Source organism: Dicentrarchus labrax, unplaced genomic scaffold (genome assembly GCF_905237075.1).
Source record: "Dicentrarchus labrax unplaced genomic scaffold, dlabrax2021, whole genome shotgun sequence".
NCBI classification, from domain to species: Eukaryota; Metazoa; Chordata; class Actinopteri; family Moronidae; genus Dicentrarchus; species Dicentrarchus labrax.
In genome coordinates this window covers 14,141,393-14,167,734 of record NW_026136707.1, presented here as the reverse complement: position 1 = coordinate 14,167,734, position 26,342 = coordinate 14,141,393, and the positions used below count along the sequence as shown (strand labels likewise).

Below are 26,342 nucleotides of genomic sequence, written 5' to 3'. Positions count from 1 at the left end.
ATGTAACAAGAGACAGCTTGATAAACGTGGCCCGGGACTTGCTGAAGGGCATGATAACACTTTTTCTTTATCTTGTGAGTGTAGGAATGAAAAAACTGCTTTCCGTCAGAGGACTTGGGTGTTTTAATTTACAAAGAAAACAACAACACTTCAGACCCACATTAGCCACATTTATTCCAATGGAGTGAGACAGTGCATATTTAATTACAGTAGTAGTGGGGTGGCATACCGTGGTGGTGCACAAGAAGGTACTAGAGTTAAAACAAAACTGTTGAAATGGAAGGGTCAGGTAGAACAGTACAACAGTATACAAAAAGTTGAAATAAAACATTTCTCCACTCTTTTGGTATATTTCCAGAAAAACAGATCAGAAAAAAATTCTTGCACATTGAATCAAATGCACTGATAGCTGTCATTATAGCTATCAAAACCACTGTACATGTAATTTCAGTTGCAAAGTGACATGCAGCAACTGTGAGATCCACTGTCTTCTGGATTTGTGGAGCCGTAATGTAATTCTGTGTCAGATGTAAGGTTTTTAGGTTAGAGAACCCATGAAGACTGATTTAGCCATGAGTGGCAGGAGAGAACCTGGATGGTCTGAACTTCATCTCAGTGAAGGGAATGGAGGCGTCTTTACCTTTCCAGTCTATCCAGACTATTCCCTGTATCACAACAGACATGGAAAAGAAGAAACACATTTTGTTAGTGTGCTATCATAGAATATTAAAAAAGTTAATCGATCCAGGTAGAGAGGTGACCTGTACCTGATTATTACTGTTGATGCCAAAAAGACCATTGAGGTTGGTCTTGTAGCAGTTCTTGTACCACCATCCTCCCATGTAGGCCCTTGCACAGTGGATCCCCAGAGGATCAGTGTCTTTGTCTCGGGTTGAGAATGGGCGCCCATTATGATACCTCATAGAATCACCTAAAAGATAAATCCAGGGACATTGAGGTATAAATTGTATAATATAGTGTGTGCTGCACCTGTCCAAGAAAATCCTACTTTTATTCAGTTTTCACCTGCAGTTCCAGTGTAGCCAGACACTGTAAGAGCATACTTCCTCTCTACTGAATCAATGGAGAAGTTGGCGTAGTGGGCGTAAGCGGTTTCATTTCCAGATCTCATATCCACTCTCAAACTCACGGGGCCGACACTGGTCAGGTTGTGAAGAAGCTCATTTCCTAATAGTGGCAGAAATGAAGAGTGAGCAATTTTAAAAAATATATATTCTGATGCAAATGTGACCATAACAACTTTGTTCAACTGTACCGAGCCAGAACTCTTCGCTGAGGTTTCCAAAACCAGCGCTGTATTCACTCCAGGTTCTGTAGAAATCCGTCTTGCCATTCATCCTCCTCTGGAACACCTAAAAACACACATCAGATTGATGTAATTTTCTAAATCCATTCAGCGTCTTCTTCAGTGCAAAGTTTGGTTCAGATAAGGGCAGTTTGTCTCACCGTCCAGCCACCTCCATCAGTCTCCATGTCACAGTAGACTCTGACCGCCTGTCCCTCTTTACCTTGCGGGAAGATATCCACCTCTCCTGACTGCAGAGCTCCGTTCAGCAGCTCCTGAGAGCACTCAGTAGGGAAAGGGAAGCGCAGTTTGCCTGAGGGATGAAATGACATGAAAAATATTATGATAAAGTATTGATAGCAGAGATAAATTAGCAGGAACTGCATTCCATAGATTACGATACCTGTGATGAATTCTGTGGTAACAAGAGATGTGTAGTGTCCATCTCTCTCTCCTTGTACCAACACAATATAGCGTGACATTGACAACAGTCCTGTCAGTTTATACTCTGTGACTGACGAATCCAGGATTACCTCCTAATGTATACACAGAAAAGCACCCAAAGTTAATGTCTTTGGCAATTCTGCAAATGCAGGGGCTGTCTTTGTATTGTATGTGCAAATGACAAGCAAATATCAGTCACCTTTGCCTCCTCTCCTGCCACCTGGTAGATCAGTCTGTAGCTGTGATAAACAACAGTGGAAGTTTTCCATGCTATCACTGCAGATCGAGCCCCCACCTCACTGGCTTTAACCACTGAAAGATGCAAAAATGCACAAGCATTTATTTCACACCACACAAACTCTGTAGACGTCAGCAAGTAAAAAAAGCCTGATTTTTTTTTTTTTTTATTTCGGTCTCTACTCACCATTAGCAGTAGTGAATGTAGTTGAGATGGCCATACTCTGGAGACTGTCCTTCTGGCTCAGGACTTTGACTGTGTACAAGGTGCCTCTCTGCAGGCCCCTCAGCTGGTGTTCCACTGAGTTTCCAGACAGCATCACTGTCACTGTCACATTAGGAGCTGTAGAAAGAAGGAAAATTAATAATACTTAGCTTAGTCATTAGCGCCTTGTCATTAGTCATTAGGTCGATGTTGGCCACACTCACTCTTGGAGGACTCATAGCTAATGATGAAGCGGTCTACTTTTCCCAGACTGGGTGTCCATTGCAGCACAGCTCTGGTATCTGTCACATTGACAACTTGCAGATGTGTTGGAGGGGCAGGCACTGCAGGCAACACACAATCCATATTGTGTTTATTGCTGTTTTCACATTCTAAGATAAAAATATAACATTAAGCTTATCTGACTTTGTACCCGTGGTGATAATGGATGTGAGGGCATCACTCTGGGCTCTGCCTTGTTTAGCAGTTACAGTGACAATGTAGGAGGATCCAGCTGACAACTTGGACAGAACCACGTAAGATTGCTGAGAGTCCACAGTCACAAAGCGGTTCTCCCCTAGCAGGATGACACATCACAAATATTACACTGACTGATATTAAACAAGAGGATTTTGACCTGAGATGCATTATGCAAAGCCTTTGACAGACCTGTGATAATGTTGGTATATGTGACCCTGAAGCCTGTGAATGGGGTCTTTGGTTTGGACCAGGAAACAGTGAAAGAAGACTCTGTTACATTGCTGAAAACCATCTCTGTGGCTGGCTCAGGACCTGGTGACAGAAGACATTTTTAAAATCCTTTTGAATCATCAACACACATCCATACTGTATTCATTACTCCCAGCAAGGATTTAGCATAAATAACAAATGTGGTGCAACTTTAATTACCTGTAATTGCAGTTACTCTGTGAATCTTTGATCTTCTCTCAGCTGCAGCACCATAAATGTGCAGGACATAGCCTGTGTTTGCCCGAAGGTTACTGAACTCCACAGAGCGTACGCTGCCAGGGACTACCATGGAGATCCTCTTGGTTTCAGCTTTGCCTCTAGATGCTACAGCTTTACCAGAGGTGACAGTTGTGTTGGTGCTCTCGCTCTGTACCTGGACCACAGTTGTGTTCTTAGCTGTGGAGGTCTTGTCCCCTTCAAGAGCTTCCTCTTCGAACTCCTCGTGGTCGTCTTCGTCATCCCCTGTCCGTGGTTCTCTTCTGATCACAGTGAAGTTCTTGAACATCCCTTGTGGAGCTGACCATGTGACAGTGAAGCTGTAGGAAGAGATGTTTACAACTTTTACAGAACCTAATCCAGACCCTCCCATCCTCTTTGCACTCCCAGAGCCATGGATAGTTGTTTTGTTCTGCAGAACTCGAGCCTCGCCTGACGTTGCTGCAATGGTTGCATTCACTAAATACTGACTCCTCTGTTTCTCTTTTCCAGTCTTTCCAGCTTCAGTGTTTCTGCTGTCAACAGATTGCACATTTGTATTGTCTACTTTGACCTTCTTGATTTGTTTCTGTCCAGATGACTGAGTGACGTTCTTCTCAGCCAGTGTGGACTGCTCAATGGTCTTTCCTGCTCTGGTTTTGTTTGTTCCCATGACCTTTGACAGAACTGTCACAATTTTAGCTGTGCCATTAGATTTCTTCACGTTACTTTGGGTCACATTGGTTTGAGGTTCATCTTTTAGTTGGTCAGATTTGGGATATGTTTTACTGGTAATTGTTTCCTTAACAAGTTTGACATCATTTTTTTGGAGGACCTTTTTAGAGGTCATGACTGTTGTTTTGCCTTTCCGGGCCTCTTCTTGCTTTCTTCCCTCATGTTTCAACAGAACTTGAGCAACAGTTGGACGACTGATCTTTTTGGCGCTTGAAGAGTCTTTAACAGTTATTTTCTTAACAGAAGCTTCTTGTTTTGATTCTGTTTTAACAAGACCTGCTTTAGCATTAGTAGCCACTTTGGGTTTAGCGTCAGTGTCTTTGGCTTCAGACCCCTTCTTCTGCTCCTTTTTCTGGAAGAGTGTTTGCTCTACTTTGGCGGTTTTCCCCTGCACATTTTCCTTGTCTTTATTCACTTGCAGGGTCACTGTTTCCACTGTTACCTTGACCTTTCCCTTGGCAGCTTCTGAAATTGCAAAGTAGGGGTAATCAAAGTGTGAATGAGATATTAGTCAAAGTCGAAGTAAAAAATATCTTTCTCTCACTTGAAAATATGTGTCTCTTATATTACCAGATGCAAATAACAGTGCAGACTCTCACTTACTTTTATTACACTCAGCTCCTTGTGCACACTTACTGCAGTCTGGACCCGTGAATCCCTCTTGGCAGATACATTTCCCCTTCTGACATTCCCCATTGCCACTACAGTCATTTGGACAATTTGCAGAACATGGACCTGGGCAGCAAAAAAAATAAATCTAAATTATAAAGTCCACATCTCTAATGAACTGTGTCAAATATAATAATCTGGTGAATATGAGAGAATCATACATTTCTCTTTTAGGGAGGACATCTCTCTTTCCAGTCGAGCCACACGTCCTTTCAGTGTAGCCATCTCAGACTCACATCCCCCAGTGCAGCTGCCGGGCAACAAGCTGATCTTATGAGTCATCACAAGAGGAGCTCCAGGCTTCAGCTTCAGCTCCTGCTCCTTGGTGCTGCTTGAGTCACAGCCATCACTGATGACCACCTTGATTGGCTGTGTTGGGGCAGGCTTTTCTTTGGGAGCTTTGATTACAGTGGTCTGATTGGTAGAGGGTGTGACCCTCTCTTTATCAGCTGCAGGACCACCATCTGTAGTGGCCTTTGCTGGTGTTGACAGAGCAGTTTGAACTACTGTGGGGGCTGCCTTGTCTTTGGAGTTCTTTACATCACTGGTGGAGGTAGATTTTGCTACAACAGTCTGATTGACGGAAGCTGTGGGCTTGTTTTTGGTGGTCTTAGCGCCACTGGCAGGAGCAGACTTTGGAGATATTGACTGAACATTTTGACCTACAGTGGGGGCAGGCTTGTCTTTGGCAGTCTTCCCATCACTGGTTGAAGGAGATTTCATTGAAATAGTCTGATTGATCGCAGGTTGGAGTTTGTCTTTGGTGGCTTTAGCTGAAGCAGACTTTGTGGAGGCTGACTGAACATTTGGAGCTCCAGTGGGGGCAGGCTTGTCTTTGGTAGACTTCGCTTCACTAGCTGAAGGGGATTTAGCTAAAACAGTTTGATTGACTGAGACTGTGTGCTTGTCTTTGTTGGGGATGGTGCCAGTGACTGTAGTAGTCTTTACTGCTGCTGACGGAGTGGTTTGAATTACTGCTGGGCCGGGCTTGCTTTTGGTGGTTGCTGGAGTGGGTAAAGCTGTCTGATTGACTGTGTTTGGCTTTAGGGTTGGGCGAACGGTTTGTTTGGCGAGAGCAGCAGTGGTTTTTGGTTTTGACAGGGTGAAAGCGGCATTGGGTTTGGTCACGTCACTTCCTGTCGAGTTTCTCCTCTCATTGGTCGTGGATTGAAAGGAGGGAAATGGGGTGAGAAGGAGGAGAAGTCCTAGAGTAAACAGCATTTTGAGCCAGGAGCGGTAGCCAGAGATGGTATTGCCTTTGGTGTATCTGTATGTATGTTACTGTAAAATTATGAACTCCTTCCTCTATATTTCTGTGACCACTTGTAAACGGGATTATGCCAGGTCTCTCCTGGAAATGAAGAAAATGAAAGAGCTGAGTTATGACTGAGTTTAATGCATGAAATTTGATGGCAAATCATTTTAGAACTTTTTTTTAAGAGCTTTGCTGGGCAAACCTGCTCTTTTTCGGCCAGCTTCACATTCACAGAGTTCCCATTCACACTTTGATGCACCCCTAAAACCTTCTACTGGCTATTAAGAAGCTTCATTTAGAGCAATTTCAGGTTTCATCACTTGCTCAAAAGTGACCTGACAGCAATGGCTAAAGAAAGGGACTGCAGTACTTACTTTTTTCCTTTAATTTAGCTGATTCATAGCACAAGTTCTCTAAAAGTTCTATACTGTGATCTGACATTTACAAAGATTAACTGAGCAAAATCAGTCACAGGAGATGGAAGCTATAAGAGCATATCAAAACATTTCTGAGGTACTTGTGCAAGACATCTTAATGAAAAAGGATATTATTAACCTCTTTTTAGACTGTACATACTGGTAAACTTTTAAAAGTAAAGAAAAACACAAATTGAAGAATTGCAGCAGTGTTCCAATCATCCATAATGGTTAATTCAATGGCTTGCCAAACCAAGTCAAGTCTAAATTGGCTGATTTTGAACAGGAAGGAAGAAGGTGACTTGAGTGGGAAGTCTCTGCTGGAGAGACCATGCAGAGAGGTAACAGAGCGTTACTGTATAGAACTGTGGGACACTGTACGTCTTTCACTATACAGAAGGTTACATACTCCGCTGCACCCACAACTCATAAAACCACTAAAAGAAATATGTCAGGCCATGGCTTTAAATCTGTAGAAAATCCAATAAATCATGCAGCGTGTAAACACATTACTTTGCGACACAGCAAGCTGATTTTGTTACATCTGGGTGCATGAAGTAATTGACTAATTGGCTGCAGTATTAACTGAATTAGCCCATCTTTACTTTTAAAATATGTATATTTTACATATATATCATATATCATACAACCCATTTTTTTATAAAATGAAAAAATAGTAAATACATTTTAAGACAAATTAAGGTAAATTATAGTAGGTCAGGCTATGCTACATTATGTATGCACACTAAAAATGACATATCTTGTTCACCACTCACTGCAGCTAGTACAGTTTAACTGTTATAGTCCATTTAGCAGCTAAAACACATATCATATCATACAACAACATGACCTTATCTATCAAATAATATGTGCAGCTATGCACTATAAATGCATTATGATGTGAAGGAATATCAACAGACACCAACAACAATATTCATGCAAATGACTGATCATAGTTACATAGGAAAAAACAAACTTACTAGAATAATGATTCTTTTTATCTCTTTCTTTGTGTTGCTCCCTCCATCTGAAAAGCTCTCGTAGACTTGCTGGATATGATCTGGAAGGAAAGAGGTGAGAGAAAGGACCACCACTAGAAAGGAGGAGAGTGATAAAGTCCGCTGCTACTTAAGGACCCCCCTCCTCCTTTCTCCACGCCTAGTGGTCCCACTCTCTCAACCACCATGGAAAATATTTGTATTGGACAAAAAAAGTTTTTAAATTTGTATACAGATTTGCATATCAAATGTGATCAACTACTCTCTTGTATTCAGTTTTTTCTGTTCTTTTATTTTTCTGTAATGTTTTTTAATCTTCATAATTTGCCATAAATGCTTAAATGCATAAACCTTTTGTGTGTAATCTAATATCAAATGCGATCAAACTTTTATTGAACATATTGAAACTGCACGTGTGCTCTGAGACTGTATGCAGTACATGCTGGGACATTTTTCATGTTCTTACTGTAACACAAAAATAACCTGCATGTCAGCTTTGCATGGCTGATGACAGTTATCCCAGTGTCTGCTGTATGTACCTTGACTTATACCAGACTTTGCTAACACCTAGACACAGCCTCGATTGAATAAAGCCCCGGCCTGAGAATCATGATTCAGCTGGAATACATAGCATAACACTGCAGGTATTCAGTGCTGACTCTGGGGGACAGGAACCTCTCGCTATATGAATTGGCTGTTTGTTGGAAGTAATGAGATGTAACTACGTGGGAGTTATGTAAGTGACCAAATATCCACCAGATTTAAGCAATGCTCTGTGAAGGCTCTGAATCTCTGACCAAATGGCCACCCACCATCCCACCTTTTGTAAACCACATGAAGACAAGTATATCAAAGGTCTAGAGCAAACAGGGCGTATAAGTGACATTTTCCTAATTTTACAGGAGAGCAAAAACAAAAGTCTTTATCAGTGTACCTTAATATACAGATTATGTAAGACACACTGACATCGATTCATTATTTTATTCTTTTTGTTGTTCCTGTAAAGTCATACTACAACAGATTGCAAGCCATGGTTAATCTTCATTTATTTTTATTTTAAATTCATATCATTCATAATACATCCTCCAGAGCTGTTTAAAAAGATCCTCTGGTTACAGACAAAAACAGTTATAGGTCACATGTGGCTTCACTCACCTCATGTGTCTAATGTGTAGTACTTTAGCTCCATTTTTTAAACTGTGTTGTTGAATCTATACATGATAAAAAATAAATTTTTGCCATCATATTATTTAGTTACTAAGACATTGCGCATGCAAAAATATTTTGGCACAACAGCTGTGAAACTGTGGTCAAGGCTGAAGAAACAGCTCTCTCATATTCTATTATTGTTACTCACTCTATATATGTTGGTGTGTATGTAAGAACCCACGCAGTAAAAACATATATTTACCGGCAGATATTTTAGTTGCAAATGCTTTTAGCTAACATGTTTTTCTTGGCAAGTACAGCATGTTCTGATACTGAAAGACAACCAACCTACCGTACATGCAGTGTTACAAGGTAATACTGAATAAATTGGGAAATAATGTAGTTATTATTGTTATTCCAGGTCTGTGGAAATGGTAGATGAACAGCTGATGCTGCAAAGTGAGCCAGTCAGACTGAACAGTAGATGTAGATGTTAATGCAGGGGAGTTGTGTATGAATATTCTCACTCAAATAACTTCTGATACACCTTGATTTATATCAAAGCTGGGCCTTTGGTGGATTAATCCCCTTCTCAATGTAATTAGAGGATATAAATAAAATGATGCACATCTGGCCATACCAAGAAAACTACTGAAGGTAAAGGGCAGCCAATAATTCAACAAAATTAAAAACAAAGTTATCACATTTGCAGACCCCAAAAATGTAAATCAGACATGATCAAAATGTTAATAAAAATTCTCCAACACACTTTGATATACAGTCCAGGCACACACATGCATACAAAAATACAAGCTAAACCACATATTACAATTTGTACTAACTGTTTTGCATGCATGGTACACCTCTTTATAAGATGCGTAACCTTACATGCACACACACTGATTCCTTTTTCATGACATGCACTGCGTCTGTTCATAACTTTGATAACGTGCACAATAATAGGACCCTGAAACTGAAGCAACTAGATGGAATTCAGCCATCATTAATTGGATTATTTACACCTGTGCTTTTCCTACTGTGACATGTCAAAATATCTTCTGTGAAAATAATAACAGACCAAGTCACCTTGATACCGAAAACAAAGAGGAATTGTCAGTGTAGTGTGGATTCCTGAGTGGGTGGTCCCTCTCCATCAGTACCTCCATCTGCTGGCAGCCTCCAGGAGCAGCTCCGCCTTCACTTTTCTCCTTTCTACACCATAGACCACCCTCAAACCGCTGACCCTGTGTTGGCCTTTGGAAAAATTGGCTAGAGACACACCTTCAGCAACTGAAGTTACTGCACACCTAACAAAATACACCTGGTGTTACAAGCACATTTCACAATTCCCCTGCCAGAGCTCACAGTTGATGCTAAAGTATATTTTGTGCATGGGAGGAGGTGAGCATGTACTCATGGAATATATGTGTTTTATGATAAAAAATCTCTTGTGGAAATCCACAGATCTGACAAAATATAAATCATCATCCACTCATCACCATCAATCTATCTTTTTTGAGAGAATATTTGTGTTTTATTGTGTTGCCCAGCCTGAGCAGCAACTAATCTACTACTACTAGTACCACTACTGTGACTACTTGTGACTGACTCAAAAGCACAAGTCTACACTGCTTGGTCATGACAAGCCATTGATTACCTTGAGAAGGCTACAGTAAAATGAAGACTTTTTCAACTGTTCTGTTGCTGTTGGCTACTGACGCTGCACTAAAGTAATCCCAAGATGAAAATGTGTGATGCTGAAGTCTGCGTATTTATTTACCCTTTATTGATTCAAATTTAATGAAATGTCTAATGGCACAGGCTGAAACAGTGCAGGCATTTATCTGGCTGTGATTGAAGTGATGGTCAGTACTCCCATGTTGCTTACATTGGACCTGGCCTCAGAGATTAGAATAATATAAGCGCATAAGCCCTTGCTTGTTCCTCGCCTCTCAACCCATGCCCCCCCACTCCTACTCCTGCTGCACTGCTTGTCCCACTGCCCCTCATTTTCTCCCAGTACCTCTCTCTGCATCACCTACAACTCAACACGTTTTTTTGAAATATAATTGCACTGAGAATCATCTTCAGCATGTTTCTAGGTGGAGCACATTTGAGAAGAGGACTATTACCTCTCTAAAACTAATAAGGAGCTACTATCCTTATGAGGTGATGACAGATCCAAATCCTGTCACTGTGTACCTCCACTGTCTATCGTGCAGACTGTTATGCCATTTTATGTGTATGCACTGTGCTAACCCCAAATCACTCCCCCTCTCCCCTCTTCCTCACCTTGCAGATGTTAAGTAAGGAGGGGGATAACGTTGAGGGGGGTGGTGTTGAGTACAGAGCCCCCCTCTCAGATCCTTTACTGCCAGTAAAAAAAAAAAAAAAAAAACGCACAAGAATAAATATATTCAGCAGGAAAGCTAAATCAAACCATTACACTGAATCACACTATTTGGAAATACATGAAAGAGCCAATGTTTGATTGTGGATGCACTCTTTGTTTTCTCTGTTGCTATGTTGAGTTTGATTTCAAATAATTATCTCAAAATGTATGTATCAGTGCTCCAACCAGTTATATACATACAAAGACATTTGCCAGACAACATTATAAGGTGTTTTTTTATTTATACACTGGTAAATGGTTACATTGCAAGGAGTAAAATTTCAAATGACTTTTATATGCTCTATGCTGTCATGACAAAACAGTAAAAAATAAGAGAGCTTTCAACACTGTGAGATGATGACTGTGCAACTCATTGGAAACTACAATAACTGAGCTACACTAAACTGACAATTAAAGTTAAATGAAACAGCTTCCTGTTTCACTGTCTGCAGCCATCAATCTTGTACTCATCTGTAAATGAAAGAAACCCGTTACAAGCTTGTTTGTGTGAAGTTCTTTTACATTCTTTTTCCGAAGGATTTCTTTCAACCCAGGTGTTTGATTCCAACAAATACTGCATCCTATAAAAAGAGGGACAGAGTGAACACGATGAGAATAAATCAGAGTAAAATTATACTTCTTTTATTGACTATACTTACATTCCATGTGAGTCCGTTGTGGATCCGTCTTTGCCCATGATGAGATACTGTTTTCCCAAGTCCAGCAGTCCTTTACACTGACGTCTCTTAGCAAACACTCGAACAGAATCCTCACCCACAAGGAAATCCCCATCTGACAGATGATCGTAATTATCATTTTTTAAGTCTAAACTATTTTAAGGTCAGCGTTACAGCGCCTGCTAACGCTTGTGGTTAAAGTTTACTTACTTGATCTGAGTACATCCTTTACATTCATTTTGTACAGCTCAAAGTTACTCTTCATAGAAACACTGACAACTTCAACAATGTATGCTGAAATAAAACAAAAACATTTATCAACAACCATTAGCCTGAACCTTTATATTACATCACTGTAGTATACTATCACAATATAAAAGAATGGATTCTTTATAGTCAAGTTATTATTAGATACTTTACACTATAATGTCTTGTGTGCAGTACTGACCGTAATCTACTGTAGGGAAGAAGCAAGCATGTTGTAAACGGACACTCTTTGTGATTCTTTGAGGTTGTGTTTGGAATGTTTTTTGTATTTTATGACAGGGTCCTAAAGAAAAGAGAAACAAAATGCAATTTTAGTGGTTTACACAAATCTGAATGGCAAAGCTACATTTATTCTCAGGTGTTTGGCAGTGTGGGTCTTAAGAGTAATGGCCTACTTTCTGCACATTGGCACACATCCTCTGAACACAGTTTGGAGACCATCTTGCTTCTTTGGGGGGCGGAGTAGAACACAGTGCACTTTATGTCTGCAATGAAAGAACAAATAGTTCATAAATTCCTGATAAATAGAAAAACATGTCCCCTCTGTCCTGACAAAAAAATGCAGAAAATATCAAATAAAAGCTTACTTGGTTCATAATAATCATAGAACACAGCTGGAGCAGGCTGGAGAAGGCCAATTGGTACTGTCTGTATAGCATCAAATTTAACACATTCCTCTCTTTCAAAGAGCTAGAGTGAGAGAGGAAATATTTTAGTATTTTTACTACTGTAAATTATTATTTTTTTGTAAAAGTGAATAGATTTCAGTCCTACCTCATTAAAGTAGAGCAGCACTCTTCCATAGGAGACTTCATAATGGGCAATGTATTGTTCAGGTGGACGTTTTAGCTACGAGGAGACAAACATTGAACTTTTTGATAATATAGCAGAAGAAAAGACAGTTCTTAAGACCCTTCCTCTAATTTATTGCTTTTTCAACAACATTGTGGTATAATGGAATACAGTTGCAAATTGGGCTGCTGATTCTGGAATTTTTTTTTTCCAATCTGTATTTCCAGTTCAAATTTTTCTTTTTGATTTCCTTAGTGTTTGTTAAAATAAAAATACTTTAATCTTTTGCACTGATTCAACTGAGAGAGATCCATGTCCATCTAAGCTCCAACTGTCAATAACGCAATTCTGTCAACTGAGAAAATGATCGGGACCAACTTACGAATTAGCTCCTCAAACTTTGCCATGAACATGAAAATGATAAAGAAGAGGCAGAGAGAGCAACTAACCTTGTCCAGGTCTGTAGTTAAAGCCTCAAATCCACTCAGAAGTGTGATGTCAGCAATGGCCATTCCTGTGAGCTTTCGGTTCTGGCTATGACTGCAAACGGAAAATCAATGAAAAATATAGGCTGGAAAGGAGATCATGATTTGTAACTGTCTCAGTGAATACTTGAAGGGTTCATTTGCAAAAACAGATATCTCTGATTTATTTTTCTTAATCATTTTTTTTTTGTGTGCAGTCAAGGGGATATCAATCAGTTGTTGGTTTACTCATTCTAAGAATGGCTTTTATCTAGGGATGCCCAGATCAGCTCCTAATCATTATAGGCCAATATTCAGTAAAAAAATATTCAACTGGGAGATCAGGATTAATGCTTTCTAGTCACAGATCGCAAAAAAAGTTTGATGACACAAAAAATTTGGCCTATTTTCAGCTGACCTGAGCCATTTTCACATATGAACTCCAGACAACGTCCAGAGAGTCAGGTTCAGACAATGTTTGAAGCTGCCCTTTAACATGTAGTAGAGAACAGAAGACTGTCCATATCAGACATGTTTAAAAACTCTGGTTTTGTGATCGAGGCATCCCTTATGTTATCTGTTTTTGCAAATTAGCTCTTCTCTTTTAAAAAGCAAATGATTTTGAGTCGTATTAACTAACCTGACACAGATTCTGTAGGTGACAGTCTTGTCTGAATTTGAGTTGTTATCATCATCTCTTCTGTTACGGGTGCGGGCGTCAAACCACTCAATCGCTGATCGTGGCACTCGTGTCTCCATGTCCTCATTGTTGGCATAGTCATCATAGTATTCATAATTTTCTATGACCTTAGCTAAGGAGACAGAGGTTAATGTAACTGTGTTGCTTTTATCCGCAGTACATGTGTCTATGATCTGTTATCAGTGAGAAAAGCTCACCAGTGTACTTCACTTTCCCCTCCACTGTGACGCTGATAGACACTTGGTTGCAATCATCTTTGGGTTCCAATAGATGGTAAGCCTTTAAAACCTGCCAAACAGATTGGGGATTTATTGTAAATGATGGCTCTCTTTGATCACATATACAGACATTGATCAGACTTACTTTTATCTTGACATCGCCTTTTCCTGTCAATTGCACAATAATGTTGTTTCCTGTAAGTTTCTGGAAAAAAAGAGACAAGAAAAATAAAAGCAATCTCAGAATGACGGTAAATATCTATGTGTGTACTGAAGTGTAATGCACACAATGGTCTGTGATACCTGAAGATCTGTTTCCACCCTGTCCTTCTTTTTCTCCAGTTCAAGCTTTACAATGTCACTCTTTCCTGGGACTGATAACTCTGCTATCACATTCGCTTCTGGACTGACGGACCTCTTTAGCTCATACTCTGCGAGGGCTTCCAGTGCCATGATGGTATCCTGCACATGGTAATAAAATATGGATAACATGTTTAACATTTCCACTCTGACAGTTAATCTGGATTATACTGTATGATGTGGGACCAACAAGGGATACAGGTGCTTTGTTTTGGGTTCAAACAATTCTCGATCTAGTGTCTCAATCACCTGGGATGATATGAAGCCTCTAAAATAGTTTTCTTGGGTGGTTAACCAGCAGGCTGTTTTGTCTGCCCACATGGTATGCCCAAGTTCCACTGCATTTAGGAGGGCATAGGCTGTGGTCTCTACTGTAATGCCATCTGCCGTCTTCTGATTCTGTGGGCTGGCATTAGTTGTCCACAGATAACAGCCATTCTCAGCTGATAATTAGTATATAGACAATCATTAAAAATGAAAACAATTTAAAATAATAGCATTGTTGAAGTTAACATATTGACCAAAACAAATATGCTTGCTCTCAGGATTGGGCGATATGTAAATATATGAGATGATATCAATTGGTAATTGGTGAAATTTATGTTAAATTATTTAATCCATTATCAGTTTCTCTATTGATTATACTCAACTGACTATATTGACTATTTTTTTGATGTACATGGATAACCCAATATGAAATATCATATATTATCCATATCGCCCACACCTATTCGCTTTGGTTGGACATGCCTTCAGTGGCCAGTGCTTGAAGTTTTGACCAGACAGATGAAAGATCTGTTCCCTCTGGTAGGCAAACTGAGAGACAGTAGGCTGTAATGGCAACAGCATAGGGATGCTGAAGCTCCTCAAAGTGTGACAGGAGGTATGTTGTTGATCTTGAAATGCTTGCTTCCTGGTAGAAAGTAATATGAAGACAGTCATTTAATGTTGCACTTAATCTTTGCAAATTACGCATTGACTACAGTGCATTAAAACATGTTAAAATTAAACAATAAACAATAGGCACAAGCACCTTTAGCTAAAGGTTCATGTCAGCATGCTTACATTCTCACAATGTTGATTTTCAGCATATGTAGTGTTTACCATTGTAACCATCTTATCTTAGCTTCTTAGCATGCTAACATTTTCTAACTAGCTCAAAACACAAAGTACAGCTGAGGCTGATGAGAATGTCATTAGTTTTGCAGGAATTTGGTCATAAACTAAAGTAGTGTGGGCTTTACAACAGTCTATATAAAACACAAGCAAAACTAAATAAGACAAAAGTAAAACAGACATAACACAATAAAACTATATATATATGCATATACATAAATGTGTGTTAAGAAGTGAGTTAAAACAGGGAACTGACTCTGCAAGCCTGATCTCTGGCAGACTGTGCCAATGGCCCAATGCCTAGCCTTAAAAGTAATTTTTAATAAAAGATTTTAATCATTCATAAGATGAACAGACAGCCAATGTGAAGATGCTAAAATGGGCTTATATGGTCACTTTTTCTGGACTGAGTTAAAAGCCAAGCTGCAATATTTCTGACTAACAACTACTAGTATTTAATTTCAGTTGTGGAGGGTTTCTATGTCACCTGGTCTGCTTGGAATATAGAGCTGTGTGTCATCAGCATAACAGTAACAGTGAAACCATTATATTGGCGGATGATGTCACCAAGCATCAAGATGGATGGAAAAAGTGGTGTGCCAACACTGCCACCCAAAAACAACATTGTTAACATGGCTAAAAACTGTCACCCAGGATAGAAAGTCTTATATAATCTCACCGCATTATTTCTGACTTCCAGGAATTGAAGGGACCGTTTCAGAGCAAGAGTTATGAATGCCGTCATAGATGCTCCTTCGTCTATTCCTTTCTACATTAAACACATAGAGACAATATTGCATTCAAATCACTGCTACTGAGTTTGCTGCCACATCTAATACTTTTGTAATATGTATACACATGTTCTAACATGTAAGCAGTAGAGGTTACCAGTATTCCTCTGTGTAGCACTGGTTGTGGGTCAGTGAATGACCCATCACCCTTCTGTACTGAGAGCAAGTAACTGACTGGTCGTCTGATCTCTTCTTCGGGTACAAACTGGGCCCTCCTGCCCTGCTGTCCAAAAGCCACTATCTGACGCTCTGCCACCAATGACAGCACTTTCACTACAAGGGCTGTCACCCTGAGGACAAGCAGAAAGGTGAATGGAAAAGCTGAGTAAAGCTGATTTACTATTAGAATTATGGGAAGCACCTTACATAAAAGATCAATAGAGAGCATAAAACATTAACTCACCAGTTACTAGATGGCACTGAACCCCATGCTCCATAAGATCCATCGGGTTTCTTGTATGTTAAAATCCTCATATAACCTGACAAAGAAAGTGTTTACATTGTTAAAAAAAAATGTCTAGCCTTTTTAGTGACATGTAGCAGTTGCGGTGCAACATTGATAACATCAGCATGAAGTAGTAGCCTAGGGGGTCACTTTTGATTCCCAGTTGAACTTTCCCCATTTACAACATATTAAATGTTTACACAACAATGTCTACTCCTCAATGAAGCATTATCTGTGTTGACTTAGCAGAATTAACTTTTTTATGATTAGCTTACTGCTGATCAATTAGCTAGTCTGGAGCTACTGTGTTGATAATGCAACACTGTTTAACTGTTTAATTATTGTGGGGATAACTGCTGGGCATTTTACACACTTAATACTTTTACTCTTGTGGACTCCAATTTCCTTGTTACTGCATTAACTAATGTTAACACACCTATACATCTGGGTAACTATTGCTTATGATTTTCAGTTTTACAATTGCTTCCAGTAAAAACTTCAAAGGCAATCTACTGTCTTCCACATTTCTTGGAAATTTGTTTAGCTCGCTTCACTTGTAAATGATAATTATGTCATAAGTTATGCTGGTCTCAAATGTTTTTATTCCTCAGTCTTAGTTACAGAAAAGGGGGTTCATAAATGATAATGATAGGCATTATGTAATTAACTGCTTGATATGTTCCTACCTTTCTCAATTTTATCAAGAGCATCATCTCTGGTACCAGCAGGCAGGTCAAACCATTGGTCACTCAGGTCAAGGTAGCGGAGAGCTGAAACTGTAGGGGCTAGTCGTACCATTGTCTGTTCTAAACATCCTGTTGGTAGTACGATCAAGCCAGCAACCTTCTCAAAGGAAAGAAGGTTCCTTGCATGTGAACTGCCAAATCCATCCCCTGTCAAATGAGGAGACTGAAAGGGTAGGTTACTGTTATTTACAAAGGTCTGTGAATTTTATGTCTGTGTATGAAAGTACATACCTTCTGCTGAAATGAAAATATTGGACTTGGTGTCGGGGACTGTGTTATCTGGTAAAGAGCCATCAATAGTGAAATTCTTTGTGGTTCGCACTGTCAAGATTGAGATAAGTGAAATGAAAATGTCAATGTAAAATATACAGAATAATAAAAAATAATAACTGTCAACCAAGTATCATTAAGAAATACTGAAACAACTCACCATCTAATTTAAATACCTGGGTTTCTTCTATTCTCTTTTGTAATCCTTCTGTCTGAAACATGAGGAAATAGATACACAAATGACTGTTTGTCCCTTCCCTTACACATGGAAATATGCCAGTGGAAGTTTAATCAATTAGGGCACAATTAGGGCATACAATCTTAACACACAACACACATAAATAGCTATCACCAGGTACTGGATAAAAAAGAAAACTGTGGACAATGCTATCAGTGTGATTAAAATGTGTATAACGTGTAACGAGAAATAAAAAAAAAGGCAAGTGTTTTTCTTTACAGAGGTCCAATATGACTTCCAATACTTCATAAATATTGCCATATTTGATTTGTCAGGTAGGCCTGTTATGAAATTGAGATTGTGACTTTGTCACTCACCAACACATTCAAAGTCTTCTCAACTGCATCTATTCCCCAGTCGTTCTCCATATCGTAGAGACGTATTTTGATAGGTATTGAGCCGGTTACCATGGGGACAGCAGAGAAGGAGACAAACTGGGAAGATTCTGGTGCCACAGTAATGTTAACGAAACTTGTAGTGGAGGCTGAACCAGGGGAGCAAAGTCCCTCAGTTTGTTCCATATGAACTGCCACCTATTGGAACACAGGAGTCAACAGAGAAAAATAACATTAAGAGTTGAATTTGAATTTGTACAGTGGTGTAAGGTGGTTAAACACTAAGCACTAATTCATGTAAACATACAATTATAGTATCTACCTGTAGTTCGCTGGAGCCATAGTTGTAGATAACAGGCGCAATGGATAGTTGCTCATATTTCCTCACTGAGTAAGGCAGTCTCAGAGATACAAACACATCCTTAAATGCTCTGAACTCAGACGGCTTAACTACACAGAAACCTGAATGAATCATAGAGGAAGTGACAATTATTAATGAGAAGCTCTTCAGTCTAATATTCAAGATGCATTTGTGAAGTGGGAAGCTGTTATTACCAGTGGCAGCAGATAAAGTGACAACTTGAATCTCCCACGTGGTGATGGAATCAGGTAGAACTAAAGAGTGCCTAAGAATTTTTAATTAAAATTAAAGGAATTAATTTGCTGTAAAATGCATTTGAAGAATGCTTTGTCTACTTAGAGTTTATAATGTAGTTTTAAGGTACTGCATTAAACCATATGTACGTACACAATAAATGGTGGAAAACTTCTCACACTGACAATATTAGAAGCCTCAAACTTGAACACAACTATGTGGTAGCAAAGGTTTTAAATTCTATAACTAGCCACTGTATTTCCCTGTTAAATAAAATATTAGATAAAATCTGCTTTAAAGTTAATTACACATTAATTGTCCACCTCTTACCTTCCTTTTCCATTTATATCAAACTCTTTGAAAGCAAAGCTTGGGGGGAAATATCGTCGAATGTACTGAGCAGCCGTGTCCAAGAAGAACTCTTCAATGTCAGCTGTGCTTGCAGCTAAAAATAATCAAATTAAAGATTTCTAATTAAACTATGATAATCATGCCACAGTTATTTAATGATATCTAAGTAAATGTGTAAAGTATTCAATGTCCACATGAAAATTTCATCTCACTCCGGCCAAGCTCTTTCTGGGCATCCTCTTGTATCTTTTTTTGTCTCAGACGTTCTCCTTCAAGGCAGCATTTTAAAAAGGCATCCGCGCAAGAAGGATTTGCTTCCACCAGAGAGACTCTCTGCGCTCTTTCCTGACATGTCCGTCTCATAGGGATGAGAGAAAACCCGTGAACACAACATTCTTTCAACTTTTCACCAGTAAAGTTGGATTCTGAAAGTGACATTAAAAAGAAAAAAAAAAACACATTTTACAGCATATTTGTACCAGACATATCTTACATTATTTTGTAGTAATGTCAGAAAGTTGACTTACGTAAGTTATTTATTTCCTGTTGAAGGTCTACAGAACGTTTCTGTCGTGAAGCCTGTGAATCACAGCCAAGATCTAGAAAGTAGTATAACAGCATTAAAGGCCAACATGGGATAAGTCTGTAGACAGCTGCTTGAGTTTGGATGATTACTCCTTTAGTCTTGACCAATATCAGCATTGTCTTCCAACTGAATCTACTCTCCACTTCATTCATCCATCTTTATTACATCTAGACAGATAAAAATATTGTATAATACAATCTAGACTGGATAAATAATCTATTTGTCCTATTTAACATTTTAAAGAATTTAAATAAAGAAAAACTGTGTTTTTGTCATACTCCTTTTCCAGTTTGATTGAGACTGAGTTACAAAAGACAGGCCAGCTTCTATTAGTACAGACGCAGGGTCAGATCCTCCAGTGTATGAGCAACCAAGGTCATTTGACTCCATAGAGGAAAACACCTGAAAAGTAGGAACAGGAGCTTTGATTCACTGTATTATAATATATGGGTTGAATTAAATAATCATTTAAGAGAAAATACATATGAGAGAATGTGTGAAAGTTACCTGTTTGGCTGTGAGTTTATTATCGGCTTTTAGAGCGTAGATGGCTTTATCCACAGCTAGCAAAGCCACTCTGGCATTCTGACCATGTAAATCAAATCGTAGTTCAGCGGATTTTCCTGGTACAAATGCTGCCTTTTGTTCCACCTAAATTACAGTTAAAATATTATTAGAGATTAAATACCATAGTCAATCCATACATTAACGTATTAAACACAGTAGATGGAACTAACTAAACATAACTCCTCCCAGTCTACCCTCCCAACCCCATTCATAACAAATGCAAAACAATACAAGTGTCCTACCTCTACAGAATTAACAAACGAAGATAAAGTTCCATTTACTGTCTCCCTCTACTGTTATCTGATCTGTTTACTCACCTTGACGTTTATCTCACATTCATCCCTGACATCTACCCACACCGAGTCAGCAATGATGTTGCCATTCTGGTCATAGTAGTAGCCAATCAGACGGAAGGATGGCACCATATCAGGCGTTATCTGCAGGTTGTCTGTAACTGTAGTATGCATTCCGAGAGAACCCTTTTTTATTAGGATCCCACGGCTTAAGACCTACAACACAGTCAGTTATAACGTGTTAAATAAAAAACAAAACTGTTGCTTCTCTTTGTCAAAACAAACCATGTAGCATTCACTCAGATATGCCTCACCATGTAGTATATAAACCCATTTTTCTGGCCTTTGGTGTTGTAAACTACAGTTAGTAATTCGCCCACAGAGTACATCTTGTTGGTAATGCTCAGGTAAAGATAGCTGTTACTCGGAGATGAAGCACGTTGAATGACTTTCCTTTGCTGAAGGCCGTCTGCAGACACCTAATGAAGGCAGAGTGTAACCAGTCAAACTGAACTAAATGTCCAGTAGTTTCTCAATTAATCAACAATGTTAGATCTTAGGGATACTGACTTCAACAGTGATCTGAGCTGTAGTTCCAATATTAAATACAGTAAAGACTGCCCCCTCCTGGTCAGTGGTGCCTTGCCAAGACACCTCTGAAGATACTGGTACATCAATCTTTACTGGCACACCAGCTGCTGGGGAGCCATCTGGGAGGCGCACAACCACCTATAATAACAACAAACACAATAATATTTTACATACAGCATCATCACACTCATGTACATAGCTGTGTACCCATTTGTTATTTGCATGCGTACCACCACATCTAGTGGATATCCAGGAAGGAAATACGAGCGGGTTCGAGAGAGATCTATGGTGTATTTGTGGGAGATGACAGGAAGGTAAACTTCTGCCTCTTGTATTTCACCACCTGGACCAAAAAGAATCAGATATCAATAAAAAAATCACATTAGTTTTCCCAATATTGTCATATTATTACTCTAATGATTATAGTAGTAATAGCAGTAACATAATTGTTGTTATTGTAATTTTCACAATATAATTAATAAAACATGAGTAAACGTGCCACTGTGCACAAAACACCTAATCTTTTAAGAATAAAATATATTCTTGCTTTACACCATTTTTAGCTCTGTTGGGAGGTTGCTGACTTTGGTATATAATGTAGGAGAGTGTTCTTTACTTTGTACGTTGGTGACAAATACTCCCAAGTAGATTTGTGATCCCTGTTGCTGTAATTCGGAGAGGGTTTTGTTCGTCTGGCTTTGGAGGTGCTTATTGAAGTTTGCTATCTGGAAATAAGCTTCTGCCGTTTCATCCACCTGCAAGAAATAGCAAAACATGTTGATTTTCAAGTACTGCTGAGAGAGGCAATATATTGCCAGATAATCTGATCTCAGATCTCGAAATGTGCTGCATTATAAATATTGGATAAATATTTGTTTCCTCACCGAACCAGTCAACTCGACCCCCTTGATAAAGATAGGCTTCATTTTTTCACCAAGGACCGTACCTTTTTCTACCACTCCAAACTGGCAGTGGTAAGCCCCTTTAACTTTTTCACCATGTGAATACCTAGAGAAATTCATTGTAGAATTGTTACTGTTTGAGCTAACAACAGTCTGAAAATGTACTATGTAATATTGTAAAAAATATATGGACAAGCAAGTTTTACTTCTCATCAAAACTGCATAAATCAACACTGAAACAAATTCCTTTGATTATTTGAAAGTGGTTGCTTAATAACACACAATTACCTACATCTGCTGTGTTATAGAGTTTTTTTTTTGTGTGTGCCATTTTTAGCTTATTTTTGGGATTTATAACCAGCCAGTTGTTGACAAGAAAACAGTTTCACCAAGAGTTGGCAGAGGGAAGCTAGTTCAACCAGGACATACCTCTTTTGATCAATTTTTAATAGTTCTTCTATTTCAGTGTGCCTGAATGCGCAATGCACATTAGCACACTTATTATTAATATTATATTATTAATATTCCCCATACACCATTTTCTTTTTCTTCTTCCGTATATTTGTTTGGTGCTTAATTTACATTGCACCATTTGCCACATGTGAGTACAGAGTTGTGTAACTGTATCTCAATCTGTGTGTAAAATAATTTGTAGATTTCTGAATGTGTACAGGAATCTGCAAAAATGATATATACAACAGTGTAATTTAAAGTTAATATAGGTTATAAATGTAGGGCTATAAAATTCAGTAAATATAGGGTTATGAAATATATAACTGAGTTAACTTGTGTATACTTCCCACTACATCCATAATTGATTAAAAGAGGTGTGTCCTTGTTGTGGAGTGTCGTAATATAATTTGGCATGGATTTGGAGTTGCATGACATGGAAGCTAATGAAAACAAATTGAAAAGCAGATTTCTTCAGTAACTTTCTGATGGTCCCAAAATAAAACCCTGGTGCTTAAGAGTGAGCATGCTGAGTTGCACTAGTCTAACATCACTGCAGGAAATTACACAGATGGGCAAAGAAATTTGGATGTGTCAGTTGCAAACCACTTGGAGGGTTCATACCGCTTTAACAGCAAACTTGGCAGTACATTAACTTTAATCAGAATTTAGTCAACACTTACTTGGCTGAGATGGTGAAGTCAAACTGTTCAGCATTCAACAGAATATACCTCTGCGTCATTGCGATGTTCACCTCAAAACTGGGTAAAACTAGTGTGTGTAAGGATAAAATGTTTTTTACAGGTTAGAAATATTATCTGTTCATTTATAAAAAGAAGCCATACTTAAATTATGTGTGAGATTTTCTTGTGAATTTTTACAGTGTGGCATCAATAAAGTCTATCTTATCAAATTAGCTTACCAAATTGTTGGACTTTAAACTCTCGGGAGGCAGCATTGGCTTCATCATCTTCATAGTGTGCTGTAATCTTCCATGTGCCCATTCTTTGTGAACAAAACATACATGTGTTATTATTTCAAAGTTGCCTGTACTGTTATGTTAGACACAGTTTTTTGTAAATGTGTTTTAACATACTTGGAGACATCAGGTATGGGAAATCTGCCTCCGAATATTCCTCCCTTTGCAGTCTTCAAGGACTTCATTATCCGGTTTCCAGCAGCATTCTATCATAAAATGCATAAATCATCAAATTAAACCATTAAAATCACTGTGTACATTTTTCAAAGTTTAATGTGTCTACTCACATAAATTGATATGTGGAACACTCCCTCATGAGGCCTGAATGTGTGGTCAAGAGTGAATATCCTGTAGTTCACTAGAAGAGATAATCAACATCAATCTTTTTTGTGGACAATTACTTCACCATGCTTTTTTAATTTTTTAATTTTTTATTGACTTTCCTTTTACCTGCCTGTGCTGGGTTGTAGATTGGCTGATCAGTCTGAATAAAGATATGGCCCCAATGTTTTGACACCAGGACCCTGGTTTTCTTCCTCCCTCCTGGGAAGGTGGGGCTCTGTGCCACCAGCATAAGGTACGAACGTTCTGGACGTTGAGGAAGTTCTGACATAAATCCCCTATTTACCTAGAAAGATGCAAATTAACAGTTTGGGTTAATAACATCTCAGTCCTGTCTAAATTGTTTGTTTTTTGTATAAGTGCAGAAGTTTCTTATACCATGAGCTCCACTGTTTTGATCTGATCTTCCGTATCACACCGAACAGTTTTCCTCTCAGACACAATTATATTGCCAACCTCAGTCTCCAGGTAGAGAGAAATAATCTCATTAAGATGAGATTTTCCCATCTGGACAAACACTTTCTCATTTACACCCACATGAAACACTCCAGGGGCTGAGATGAAGAATCTGCACACAAAAGTGAAAAGTAGCACTTAAATCAATTAAATTACTACAGATAAACATCTGTAATGCCACATATTTTGTCTTATCTTTTATAATATGACAAAATTAATAATCTAACATATACTGTAAACATTCGCAAGTTATTTACTGTGTAATATATGAAAGTTCAGAAGTCAGAGAGCATAATTTAACCCTCACACAAAAAGGTTGGCATTACATTGCATTATCACATAATGTAGGTTCATGGAGCTATTTCTACATTTACCTGTTGTCCCGCGGTGAACACTCTGATTCCTTAGTCAAGATCAGGAGCAATATAAAAAAGATGTGGTACTTCATTGTGCAGCTCCTATTTCTTTGCCTGCACTGACACAGACTTCAGATTAGCTGAGGTTTTGTTATTCATCCACCCCTGTATTTCTCAATCGTTGGAATCTCTCAGTGCCCTCCCTCTATTTTTTTTTCTTCAAAGGAGTATCATTCCTCAGAGGTTGTCCCAACCTGGCTCAAGGCTGGGCAAAAAAGGGGAAAGCACACATGACTTGTAATTAAAAATGTATTAAGTTTATTTTACATAACCAAAAGAGAAATGAAGCTAAAGACAAACTAAATGCAACAAACCAAAACAGGGTGGAAGCTAAAGGAGAGAGAAAATATGGCTGATTGCCTCCAGCTTAATTAGTTATGCCACCAGAACAGGAGAACTGATACTTTGCTCATGACATGGTTTTTGTTTCAGCAGTGTGTTCATTTCTACATAGATGCAAGTATGAGATCTGAACAGATATATCTAAAACACAAGGTTAACAATGCACATCATTGTGGACTGACAGATGCATTTCATAACATGTTTGATTTTTTATTCAAGTCCATTTTGTACCACTGCCTGGCTTGCAGCATGGAAAGTGTTTGTTTCTATTTCACAATGTGTAACCATTCCCTTATTGGTCACTCCAAGTCAGCCTGATTTCCCCCAGATCATGTGATTTACAAGAAATCCTGTTCATGCTGTTTGAGATGGAGTCCCTGCTGTTGACTCTGGTTCATGAATGATTTGCTAAACAGAGCTCAAGTGTATCTTTGAACTCATTTCTTCAGTTTAGCGAGTCAGATTTTTACAATAATATCCTTTGAATAGTACAGCTTCTTATTTAACACATAATAAATGTCCTTGTGACTTTACAGTCCCAATCATTTGTGTATTCATCAGTGAACTGATCATAAGCTGAATGGAATTTAAAAAGCTGCCAAACTGTGTTCAGATCTGAAGTGGAACAGCTGTAAGATTTATGATAAAGACACAGATCGAGTAAGAAAATAATAAAGCCAGAAACTTTATTTTTTTCTACATAAACAGCTCAGTGTCTCAATCTTTCAAGTGTAGCAACACAATATGCAGTTCAACATTTAGCACACTATACTTAAACTACAACACAGTGGGATGCAGCCACATCACTGTACCCTCACAAAACACATTTCTGGCCATACCTCAAGAACTTGTACACTAATTAGGGCTGGATATCATTCAAGAATGTTCAATGCTGGTATCGATACCTGACTGACTTATGACTACTACTTACTACTTATGAGTTATTTGACTAAAAACTATGCATTTTCATATCATTTTAGACTATGTAGTTTTTCACATTACACTCTGGAAACAATTAATGAAAAATGTCAGGGGGTGAAAGATATGTGACACAGACTCCTGCATGGGCAACTAGGCAGGTTTTGGGTCAGGGGGCTAAATTCTACCAGAAGTGTAGAGCACATAGCTGGTCTGTTTGACGGAGGCCGCGACCTCATACCATTACATTATTCATTAACATTATATCTTTTTAAAAGGAGTGCCAGATAGCTCCTTGGTGCAGTGGCCTATGGGTTTGAAACCAACCTGTGGCCCTTTGCTCAACGTTCTTTCTAACAATATAGCCTATGAATCAAAATTTAA

At 38.7% G+C, this 26,342-nt stretch overlaps 2 protein-coding genes across 3 annotated transcripts; both read right to left on the bottom strand.

Annotated features, from left to right (window-relative positions):
* Positions 1-149: 149 nt before the first annotated feature.
* On the bottom strand, positions 150-7,298 carry tnxba (tenascin XBa). 2 transcript variants are annotated; one of them, XM_051405519.1, is made up of 15 exons: positions 7,193-7,298; positions 4,703-5,892; positions 4,476-4,607; positions 3,102-4,337; positions 2,862-2,984; positions 2,626-2,769; positions 2,417-2,536; positions 2,175-2,330; positions 1,950-2,062; positions 1,710-1,842; positions 1,468-1,619; positions 1,277-1,373; positions 1,027-1,188; positions 768-931; positions 150-665 (listed from the first exon to the last, which is right to left on the bottom strand). In XM_051405519.1, exons 2-15 carry the CDS (start codon positions 5,760-5,762, stop codon positions 567-569), a joined length of 3,891 nt encoding a protein of 1,296 aa, XP_051261479.1. In that variant the 5' UTR covers positions 5,763-5,892; positions 7,193-7,298; the 3' UTR covers positions 150-566. The 2 variants fall into 2 exon arrangements, with proteins under 2 accessions (XP_051261479.1, XP_051261480.1); XM_051405520.1 differs by having other exon boundaries at positions 4,509-4,607.
* A 3,675-nt stretch (positions 7,299-10,973) lies between these two features.
* LOC127366977 (complement C4) lies at positions 10,974-24,822 on the bottom strand. The gene is made up of 41 exons (XM_051406460.1): positions 24,657-24,822; positions 24,205-24,394; positions 23,935-24,112; positions 23,772-23,842; positions 23,602-23,690; positions 23,428-23,510; positions 23,189-23,276; positions 22,038-22,161; positions 21,770-21,908; positions 21,384-21,496; positions 21,133-21,291; positions 20,877-21,041; positions 20,587-20,778; positions 20,210-20,353; positions 19,981-20,104; positions 19,644-19,715; positions 19,329-19,541; positions 19,096-19,210; positions 18,726-18,796; positions 18,493-18,632; positions 18,153-18,368; positions 17,758-17,809; positions 17,559-17,648; positions 17,268-17,474; positions 16,540-16,615; positions 16,234-16,426; positions 16,025-16,114; positions 14,980-15,142; positions 14,479-14,672; positions 14,173-14,331; positions 14,015-14,074; positions 13,849-13,939; positions 13,592-13,763; positions 12,937-13,027; positions 12,470-12,544; positions 12,283-12,385; positions 12,091-12,180; positions 11,877-11,978; positions 11,639-11,722; positions 11,411-11,543; positions 10,974-11,332 (listed from the first exon to the last, which is right to left on the bottom strand). The coding sequence occupies exons 1-41, from the start codon at positions 24,728-24,730 to the stop codon at positions 11,191-11,193; spliced, it is 5,127 nt and encodes a 1,708-aa protein (XP_051262420.1). The 5' UTR covers positions 24,731-24,822; the 3' UTR covers positions 10,974-11,190.
* Between the last annotated feature and the right edge of the window lie 1,520 nt (positions 24,823-26,342).

What these genes read in the sequence shown, in the direction of transcription:
- tnxba (XM_051405519.1), bottom strand. Translation starts at nt 5,762, where the DNA reads ATGCTGTTTACTCTAGGACTTCTCCTCCTTCTCACCCCATTTCCCTCC. An exon ending in TACCACAGAATTCATCACAG is followed by an intron (nt 1,620 to 1,709) that starts GTATCGTAATCT and finishes TTCATCCCTCAG; the next exon opens with GCAAACTGCGCTTCCCTTTC. An exon ending in TGGCTACACTGGAACTGCAG is followed by an intron (nt 932 to 1,026) that starts GTGAAAACTGAA and finishes TTTATCTTTTAG; the next exon opens with GTGATTCTATGAGGTATCAT.
- LOC127366977 (XM_051406460.1), bottom strand. Translation starts at nt 24,730, where the DNA reads ATGAAGTACCACATCTTTTTTATATTGCTCCTGATCTTGACTAAGGAA. An exon ending in ATTTGTCACCAACGTACAAA is followed by an intron (nt 21,497 to 21,769) that starts GTAAAGAACACT and finishes TTTTTGGTCCAG; the next exon opens with GTGGTGAAATACAAGAGGCA. An exon ending in TCTTGATAAAATTGAGAAAG is followed by an intron (nt 16,616 to 17,267) that starts GTAGGAACATAT and finishes TTTCTTTGTCAG; the next exon opens with GTTATATGAGGATTTTAACA.